This window comes from Pipistrellus kuhlii, unplaced genomic scaffold, assembly GCF_014108245.1.
Source record: "Pipistrellus kuhlii isolate mPipKuh1 unplaced genomic scaffold, mPipKuh1.p scaffold_m20_p_7, whole genome shotgun sequence".
Taxonomy (NCBI): Eukaryota; Metazoa; Chordata; class Mammalia; order Chiroptera; family Vespertilionidae; genus Pipistrellus; species Pipistrellus kuhlii.
The window spans coordinates 16,366,540-16,376,849 of record NW_023425573.1 but is presented as its reverse complement, the minus strand read 5'-3'; the positions used below and the strand labels follow the sequence as shown (position 1 = coordinate 16,376,849).

The 10,310-nt window shown below is 46.3% G+C and overlaps 1 protein-coding gene across 4 annotated transcripts; it reads left to right on the top strand.

The window, feature by feature from the left end:
- The first annotated feature begins 683 nt into the window (after positions 1-683).
- NABP1 (nucleic acid binding protein 1) lies at positions 684-8,849 on the top strand. Of its 4 annotated transcripts, none has more exons than XM_045575448.1 (6): positions 684-769; positions 1,477-1,615; positions 4,270-4,341; positions 6,313-6,388; positions 6,882-6,948; positions 8,263-8,849. In XM_045575448.1, exons 3-6 carry the CDS (start codon positions 4,280-4,282, stop codon positions 8,430-8,432), a joined length of 375 nt encoding a protein of 124 aa, XP_045431404.1. In that variant the 5' UTR covers positions 684-769; positions 1,477-1,615; positions 4,270-4,279; the 3' UTR covers positions 8,433-8,849. The 4 variants fall into 4 exon arrangements, with proteins under 4 accessions (XP_045431404.1, XP_036277865.1, XP_036277864.1 ...); XM_036421972.2 differs by lacking the exons at positions 684-769; positions 8,263-8,849 and adding exons at positions 1,009-1,238; positions 4,713-4,810 and having other exon boundaries at positions 6,882-6,947; XM_036421971.2 differs by lacking the exon at positions 684-769 and adding an exon at positions 1,038-1,238.
- The last annotated feature ends 1,461 nt before the right edge of the window (positions 8,850-10,310 follow it).

Here is a 10,310-nt window from a genome sequence, read left to right as displayed (position 1 = left end):
GCTAGAAGCTGCCCTTACAAGACAGGGTGCTGCTCTCCCTCCCTTCCCCCCAAAAGAAAAAGAAAAAAAAAATCCTGCACTCGCCCCCGTGACTGCGGATGGAAGGCATAAGTGGAGGCCAGAGCTCAGCTGAGAAAAAGGCCAGAAGAGCCTGAAGATTGACAGGAGGCAGGCCCTGAGGATTGATTGACAGGGAGGCAGGCCCTGAGGATTGATTGACAGGGAGGCAGGCCCTGAGGATTGATTGACAGGGAGGCAGGCCCTGAAGGCTGATTGACGGGGAGGCAGGCCCTGAGGACTGATTGACGGGGAGGCAGGCCCTGAAGGCTGATTGACGGGGAGGCAGGCCCTGAAGGCTGATTGACCGGGAGGCAGGCCCTGAAGGCTGATTGACAGGGAGGCAGGCCCTGAGGACTGATTGACAGGGAGGCAGGCCCTGAAGCCTGATTGACAGGGAGTGCCGGGCGCAGGCAGAAGGAAGACCAGGCCGTGCCTGGCGGCCGAGGCGCCGGCGGCGGAAGCGGCGGAAGGCCGGGGTTGCTGAGAGCCAATTGGCAGGCGGAGAGGGCGGGGCCCTCGTGCCGGGAGGGCGTGGTCTGTGGTGTGACGTCACAAGGGGCGGGCGGGGCGCCTCGGGGTCTCTGGCCGGCGCGGGCGCACTGGCAGTCGCTGTGGGGACCGGGTAGCAGCAGCGCGGCGTGCGCCCCTGGTTCGCGGTGACAGCCGGTCGGCTCCCGGCGCCCGGGACGCGTCGGGCGCGCGCCCCCGTGTATGTGAGCGCGGCTCGGGGCAGCGGCGTCCCCTCGCTGTTCTTTTTCTGCCTTCTCTCCCCGAAGCGGGCAGCGTGCACGCCTGCCTGCCCGCCGCCCCTTCGGGAGCGGGGTTGGTGTGCGGAGTGTGCGTCTTTTTTCCTTTCACATCCGTGAGCTTTTTTTTTTCGTGTTTTTTTTTTTTCCTTTTCTTTTTTTTTGCTTTTTTTCTTTAGGGCTCGTTGCCCTCGGCCCGGTCTCCCCGGGCCACGACTAGTTGCTTCCCGCCCCTCCTCGTGCCGCCCCCGCCCCAGGTCGCCCCTGCCCCTGCCCCGGGGGGGAAGCGGCCCCGCGCCCTCCCGCCCGCGCCTCCGCAGCCGCCCTGCACCCGCCTCAATATGAACGGGCTCAGCGACCCGCCTCTTTTTATAAAAGACATTAAGCCCGGACTGAAAAACTTAAATGTCGTCTTTATTGTCCTGGAGATAGGTAAGTGAGGGCCGCCGCCCGGCCCGCAGCCCTGTGGGCCCGCAGCCCTGAGCGTGGCGGGGCCGGAGGGACGGCTGCCGCGGGCTGCGGGCTCCCTTCCCCCTCCCTTTCCCTCCTCCCCTCCCCCGCCCACGTGGACCTGGCGGCGAGTCCCCTTGGGCTTGGACCCGGCGGCGAGCTCGGGTGCAGCGGGTCCGGAGCTGTTCCCCTGTAACCCGCCCCCTGGTTGTGCCCTCAGGACGCGTGACCAAAACCAAAGACGGCCACGAGGTGCGGTCCTGCAAAGTGGCCGACAAGACGGGCAGCATCACCATCTCCGTGTGGGACGAGATCGGCGGCCTCATCCAGCCCGGGGACATCATCCGGTTGACCCGCGGGTAGGTGTGCGGGGCGGGGTGGGGCGGGGGCCTCCCGGAGTGCAGGCTGGGGGCTCCCCACGGGCCGACGCCGGGCCCTGGACGAGCCCTCCAGCTCCACGTCAGTGCAGCGGCCCTCCTCGCTGGTCCTGGAGGAGGGTGGTAGGCAGGAGGATGCAGCAGCCTGGCCTTGCCTGGCCTTACCTGGCCCTGCCTAGCTTTGCCTGGCCTTGCCTGGCCTTACCTGGCCTTACCTGGCCTTGCCTGGCCTTACCTGGCCCTGCCTGGCTTTGCCTGGCCTTGCCTGGCCTTACCTGGCCTTGCCTGGACTCGAACCGCAGCCGGTTTCAGCCAGGAGCCTAGGCTTCCCTGCCCCCTGCCCTCCGACCTCAGGGCACAGGTTAGATCGATTTTTACATTCTGCTCTGGGATCACTGAGTCTAAAGTAGATGGAGAAGACTCGCATAGTCAATATTTCCTCTTTCTCATAAACTATTTAATATAGTTGTCAGGTGGGTATTTTCCCCCCTCCCTTTTTAATGACTGGTGAAATCCTGCCAGCATTTTTTATTTAGGGTGAAGTTGACAGTATCTGGAAGGCACGTTCTTGAATGTGATTGCTGGTGGCCAGCACTGTAAGATCAGTGTGGTACACAACATTAACCAATAAAGAAATTAACAACAACAACAAAAATATAGAATTTAAGTTAAAAAATAAAAATAATGACTAAATAAACCCAGAATGATACGCAGAGAACGTTCAGCAGAAAGACATCTGGGTCTTCATCCAGAAAAGTCAGAAGATGGGCTTTTAAAAGTCCTTTAGCGAGGCCTCTTTGTTCGATAGACTGACTTTAGAATTTTGCTAAATCTCTACAGGAAGGTGAAAGGCCAAAAAAGGGTCTTTAAAAAAGACTTTGGAAGCCCAGTCAATAGAATTGTGATGTATTAGTCCTAACTGTAGGAAGAGTGGGTGGGAATTGATGCTAGCCTAGTAAGGAGAAGCTCAGGAAAGAGTTGGATCAACTGAAGGTTCGGAGCCCTTTGATGCTGTATTACAGCCTCCCAGCTCAGGAAGTGAAGCTGAGTCTCCTCGGATAAGGAAGTGGGAGTCAGGGTTTAGACCTTGAATTCTCACACACTGACTCACGGTGACACTGTCTGTTACACATCCACATCCTTAACCTACACAAGAGCATTCCTGCCTGGGAGGGTGTGGTGAGGACTGGCATAATTAAAGTTGTTTTGGCTGCCAAAGCAACTCATCTAGTGATTTACAGTATTTTATACACTGTAAACAGCATCTCCCTCCAAATATTTCATACTTTTGTAGTCAGAGGAAGTGCATAGGTGTGTGCACCCAAAAAATGGGAAAAACCAAATTCAGTAGCTGTCTAGTACCTACAGGATTTTAAGGAATATGGTTACCAAGGAGTAATTCAAAATTCAAACTAAAACTATTACTACTATTGCCTAACTTCAGTGTGACATGGAAGTTATACCTCATCAACGAGCTCTTCTATAAGATGGGGATCATTACACCTTACTTTCTAACATAATACGGCCATTGCAAGGCCCTTAAATTCTGGTTGGATCTAAGAAAAGTGGCTTTTGAAGAAAGGTATACACTTAAATGAAGGTGATTTGAATATTGATATGCTTATCAGAAAACCCTGCAAATGTCCATCTCATTCCTGAAACAGTGAAATGTTTCAATTGCAACAACTTCACATTTTTTCTCAAAATATGCATTATTTTTTACTTAGTAAGGTGAAAGAGTGCACTGTCTTCTGAGTCACTTCTTATCCAACATACAATGGGTGAATGGTATCTTTAATAAGTGACCCATTCCTATTCATGAAGATAAATGTATAATGTGGAAGTAGCAAATTTTGATTACCTGTGTTAAAAGATGAACTATCACTATACGTAAGCAATATTTAATTACAACTTATTCTAAGTCATGAAGTTACCAGAGTAGTTGTACAAAAAACCACTGGAAACCAGACCTTAGACTGGTTTTTATAATATTGATTAATTTACAGTTGTTTTCTTAGATATATGTGTAGGGTTATTTTTATCTATTGATTTTGTCTGCATTCAAAATTGTTAAGAGTAAATAATTGTTCACCCAAGTTGGGACTAAAAATTGCAAATTTGAGAAGGTTGATGTGTGAAAGATTTGTGATCTTAGTTTTTTTTAATCCTGGATTAAATTTTACCAACTTGTTTTATAGCTTGGGGACCTTATGTGTTTTGTGGAAGTAATGGAAAAGCAATTATATCAATTTCTGGACTAGACCAAGTAAATGAGTATAAAGGAAAGCACGAGGGTGTTGATTTTACATTTATCCTGTGGTTAAAAGTAATTTCTGCTTGAATCTCTGCAATTTAAGTTCTTTTGTTAACTGACTAAAGATGTGATCCTTGGGGTATAACAGCGCTTCCTTTGCAAAAAGTCCTGTTTTTCAGAGTTATAGTTTAGATGATTATATGAGAATCTGGCAGTAGAATTTTCTTTGTGTTTTTCCTTAGTCTGTAGCAAGTTAAAATTTGGCTCATTAATTGCATTTGATTTGCTCTGGTAGACATATCCACATCCAATTCAAAAAATACGGTATAAAGACTTACCTGATGACACATTTCTACAGAACTGATGTTTCTTTTCTCCCTAGGTATGCATCCATGTGGAAAGGGTGTCTGACGCTTTATACTGGAAGAGGCGGAGAACTTCAGAAAATTGGGGAGTAAGTACATCTTGTGTGGTTGAAAAAAATTACACATTTCTCCTAAAATGACTGGTAGGTATAAACGGCAGACCTCTTCCTTGGCTTGTGTCTGACTGACACCCGTACGCCTCCAGAAGCCCGCCTGTAGGCATAGCTTCCCATGGAGGGGGTCCGTGGAACAGCTGTCCACGTGTGGGGTTGGGAATGAGTGTCTCCATTGTCATGAGTGCCCTGGGAAGTAGCTTCCCGTGTCCAGTGAACTGCCAGATAAGACACGAGGTGTGAGTTCTGGCCCCGAGTTCACATGTTCTTTCTCTCTGTGGGTGAAGATGTCCTCATGGGACAAGGCCTGGTGGCAGCGCCCCCTGAAGTGCTGTATTTGTCTACAGGCTAGGTGCCCCACAGGCACGTGGGCTTCCAGGCACTACTTGCTGCTTGGAAATCTCCGCCCTGACTTGGAGGAGCCATCCTCTCTGGGGGTGTAAAGGTAATGCGGCCCCCATGCTCGCCTGCACATGTGGGAGGTACTCATAAGCTGGGTGTAGGCACTACATCCAATCATGAGTCTGTTCTGCTAGGTCAGGGGTCGGCAAACTCATTAGTCAACAGAGCCAAATATCAACAGTATGACGATGGAAATTCCTTTGGAGAGCCACATTTTTTAAACTTAAACTCCTTCAAATGCCACTTCTTCAAAATAGACTCGCCCAGGCCGTGGTATTTTGTGGACGAGCCACACTCAAGGAGTCAAAGAGCCACATGTGGCTCACGAGCCACAGTTTGCCGACCACGTGCTAGGTTAATGCTTGAACATCTACTTCATTCCCACTAAGTCAGGATATTTGGAGAGAAGCAACAGTGGCACCCAACAAATAAAGATATAAATAAAGGAAAAATTCTCTTTCTAACTGCAGGGTTAAGATGCTTTGTGTGGAAAAATAATCTTGCCAGCTTTTTTCTTTTTAATATATTTTTATTGATTTCAGAGACAAAGGGAGAGGGGGAGAGAGATAGACACATCAAAGATGAGTGGGAAGCATTGACTGGCTGCCTGCTGCATGCCGAGTATTGGGGATCGAGCCCCCATTCCAGGCCTGTGTCATGTCCTGGAATTGAACCATGACCTCCTGGTTCAGGGGTCGATGCTCAACCACTGAGCCACACCAGCCAGGCTCTTGCCAGCCTTTAAAGATCAGAAACTGGTAACACTCTTTGAAGGAAAATTAGGATCCACTTATGGCTTATGTTTGCATTTAGAGTATTATTGGAGCCATGAAAGGGTTTCACATCAACATTACTGAGAGATGAGGCTCCTGTCCTGACTTTCCTGTATAGAGAAGTGCCTGTCATGGAGGTCAGTTGAGTGAAGAACCACTGGAGGCCACATGGTTCCTAGTGACTTAGCTTTGTTAGGGTCAGCCTAGCATTTACCAAAACTAATTCTCATTTCTTAATTTGTGGGGTGAAGGGCTTGTATATAATGTTCATATAGCCCACAGTGAGCTTACAGGATGGACTGTCACTCTGGTGTCTGTACTGATGCCTCAGCATCCACTCCTAACCTTGAGTGATTATCTTTGCAGGTTCACAGCGCGTGGTCCGCAGGGGACCAGATGAGAGTGTGGATGGGTCAGTGCTAACCCATCACCAGTGCTGGAGGGGACCCGCTCTGGAACCCTGAGTCATGTGGTTCCGTGGCCTCAGCCTGTTGGGGGACAGGACAGATGTCCTTGCTCTTTGCCAGGATTGGTTTTTGTGGCCCAGAAGAAGAACCAAAATGCAGAGTAGATTGCTCCATACATTGTAGGCAATCACATATTTGATGCTTTTATGGAACAGATGCATGGAGGACCATTTCTGTTAGAAGAGTTAGTTAGCAGGTTGCTTTTTAGTTTGTTTGTTTGATACCTAAATTCTCCCTTCCTGTCACTCACACAGAAAGGCTGATTATTTCAGAAGTCATTTTACTTTTGCTTTATTTTGTTTCAGGTTTTGTATGGTTTATTCAGAAGTGCCAAATTTCAGTGAACCCAATCCAGATTACCGAGGACAACCAAACAAAGGGGTAATTAAAGTCTACTTTTATGACAAGGCTGATTTTGACCATCTGCCATAATTCCATGGCGAGATTGCCAACCCTGTCATACCCAGAGTATAATGAAGACAGTCCAAAAAGTCATGGAAAGTCCTTTTTATTCTGTTGGCTTTGTGAGTCTGAATATGCTTCTGTAGTGTCATATATTTAAGTGCCTGTGCTAGCACAGGGGCGATCAGGCAGGCAGGGTTAGGCGCAGTATTACTTGTAAGCATTAATACCACTTGTAAGCATTAATACCATGTTTGGGGAGTGGGGAGTAATATCAGGAAGTACAATAAAATGAAAGGCTTGGGAAACACTTGAGTATTTTAACATTGAATGAACTTGGATAAATATATTAAAAATTTGTTTAAGAAAACCTGAGAAATTATAAAAGGGAATGGAAACAATGTTATAATAATGTAAAAGTATATTTTTTATTTTTAGTCTTCATTTGGTTAAATTAAAATATTTTTTTTAGGCACATAGTGAACAGAAGAATAATTCCATGAATGGTAATATGGGTACAGGTACATTTGGATCAATGGGTAAGATTTTTTTTTTCATAATTGTAATCAGGTGTAAGAATTCTAGAATATATATATTTTATGAAATCGTTAGAGGAAAAATTTGTCATTGGGCATAAATTAGTTCTAAAAGGGAACTACTGGTAACCAGGGAATTCCCAAATAGCTGATTTTCTAGAAAGCAGATACCCTTTAAACGAATTTATTGAGCTCATTCTGTATTGAAACATTTGGCCCAGTTCCTGGGAACAGTGGTGAACATTGGCTAATAATACAGAAGTCCGCGTTTCAGAGATGTGTCATTTCTGTAGCCTAGTGACTGACAGGTGCAGAGCTATTGGTTATTTTTATGCACTGAAAGCCTTTTATCTTCAGACTAATAACTCCATTTTTCAAATGCTGATCGCTGCCCCTTTAAAAGATTAGCCTTTACCCCTCAAATACCCTTAAATGTCATGCTCATGGTTTTTGGAAGTTTGCTCCTTAGGTAACTGAGGAGAAGTCTTTTGTGACCAGAGTTTATTTCGGGTGGCTGTTACTCTTTTGAACTGGTAGCTGATCACTGCACTTCTTTAAAAAGTTAGAATTACTTTCTCTTGGATCATTATTTGCCATATTTGAGTCCAGTGCCAGGACTCACATGCCACTTGCCCTTTTCTCTGTCTTCCCTTGTGGTGTAGGCAGTGTGTTATCTATGCTCTACCTACTCGACTCGTTTCTCATTCTGTTGCCCAAGTTGCTCTTTTTTTCCTCTCCCTGTTAGTATAGTATTAAGTCAGTATATTTCCAATAGTCACATCTATACTAATAAAAGGGTAACATGCTAATTAGACTGGATAGACTGGACATCCTCCTGGATGTCCTGAACAAAGCCAAGGTGGTAGGGCCGAAGCAGAGGCAGTTAGGGGCGATCAGGCTGGTAGGGGTAAGTGGGTAGGGGCAATCAGGTGGGCAGGGGAGAGTAGTTAGGGGTGATCAGACAGTCAGAAGGGTTACGCAATCAGGCAGGCAGGCAGGTGAGCTGTTAGGAGCCAGTGGTCCCAGATTGTGAGAGGGATGTCTGACTGCCGGTTTAGCCCCAATGATCCGGTCTAAACCGGCAGTTGGACATCCCTTGAGGGGACCCTCCTCTCCCCCATGCACGAATTTTTATGCACTGGCCTCTAGTGTTTGGATAAACCTAGAACTTAATGGAATTTTCCCCCAGGAGTTTAAAGGCATTTGTTTTTCCCAATGTTACTTGTAAGCATTAATACTATGTGTGAGACTGCAAATAGGTGCACTTCTGTAGATCAGTATCTGAAAATGGTGATGCATTTTTATATTCTTTTTTAGGAAATGGGGTTCAGCCCAGCGCAGAACCACGGGGATGCCAGTTTTCCTTTGCTGGTAGAAGCAATGGCCGGGGGCCTGGGAGCCAGCAGCCAGCTGGAGCAGCTGGTAATCAGACAGGCACGGCCACAATGAGTAATGGCAGGGACCCTCGGAGAGCCTTGAAAAGATGACCGATGCCAAATACCCACATGTAGTGTGTAAACTACGTGCCCTACTTGAACACGCACTGCACTTTTATTTATGGTTAACTGTGAAAACCGTTCTTTGTCGGTTCCCTTTTTATGTTTCTGGTTTGTTAACAAGAGTTGTTTGCTTTTATAGCAAGACTGTTAAGCTGCTTGAGTCTCCTGTGGAAGAAGGGGAACGCCTGAAAAGTAGGGGTGTTGATTTCTAGAGCCAAAATGTCTTTGGATAGCTTCAACAGCCTGCCCCACCTCCCCCCACCCGTGGGGGAGCTACTTAAGACATCAGCATTACCTGCCTCTCTGAGTCTATCTTTTGCGGACAGTTTGTAATATTTAAAATAAGGCTTAGTGGGAGCTGTTCTCTGTCTTAAAGTGATATTGCCAACTAAAGTGATAACCACCCAAAAAAAACCCCCACCAAAAACAATCAATACTAACTGATTTGTGAGTGTTTGTGACTCCTAGAATGACTGGCTTCTTCAACGAGTGACTGCTAATTAAGATTTTTTCCAAGGACTGAATCAACTCCTGTTTTATTACAAAAAAAATAAAATAAAAAAATTATCAGAATTATAGACCAGAATCAGATCTGTAGTCTAACAAGTGAGTTTTAGAAGAAAACGGTGTGCACTTCATTTTAGAGCAGTCCCGTTACTCTTAATCATCATCGTTGTGCATTATACTGAAGGAGGATTTTAAAACCATTTTTTTAAACTATTAACGTCAAATGTTAAAGTATAATTTGAAGGCGGCATAAGCCTAATAAGCATGGATCTGATTATTGTTAAAAATTATGGGAACCTCACGTAGTGAAGACAATGGAGTTGAATCCATGGAGAATCAGCCATCTCATGTTACAGGGCCCTGGGTATTTGAGAAACTCAGCCAGCCTAGGTGTGTGTGGTGTGTGCTGTGTGTATGGTCAGCGTTCCTGAACATGAATGACCAAGCCTTATCAGCAAAAGCTAGGAAATGGCTCTCCCCCAGAGGTGAAGACTGCTTTATTCAGACATGTACGAGTTTGCTTCTGTGCTGTAAAAGCTCGCCGGGCCCACTTCCCATTGTGGGGTGGGTAACTGGCCGAGTTTCCTTTGTTAGAATTCTACCTTTATTGTGTCTTGAATAAAAATGTGCATTCATGGTAACGGACCTCCTTCCTCTGCTCTTTCAGCGACTTGCAGCGAGAGCCAGCGCATGTGCCCGCCGTGGTCCTGGTGGCTTCACCCTGGGGACTGCCCGGCGCTGCTTGGCTGCTGTGTCTCTGTCCGCACTTCAAATCACAGAGAATTGAAGTCGACCTTGTTTTCTAAAAATTCCATGGTGTTTGAATATAAAGTCTGTGCCAGATCACTTCTTTGTTCTAGTTGAGTGTATGTAAACAGATAATTCCAGAAATGTTTGTTAGACAACTGTGAGGAGAGTTTGGGGTAGACGAAGTCATGAACCATCTCGAGGTGTTTACCTATATGGTGTGTAGCACTTGGGTAGCAGGTTTATGTATATACAGGAGGGGCCAAAGCAGGGTCACAGTTGTGAGTAGGCGAAACAGTTTATTATTGTGCTATTTCCCACATGAGCAACTGGAAGCCTACTTTTGCCCCACCCTGTACTGTAGAAAAGTTTTTGCTTTATGTATGATGATTACAGTTCATTGGGCTTTCTGATTGGTATTTGCGTAAGGTGTTCACAAGATTACAGAGATTGTGTGCAAATTAGTGTATCATTTTTTTCTTTTAAATCAAATAGTTATTTAAGAAGCAAGAGCACTGTTGTTTGTGGGAGAATAACGTGTGAAAGGCAGTTTTTAAGAGGAAGACAGACCTCAGCCGGTGCTGTTGTAATTGACACTTGTCGTAATGCTCT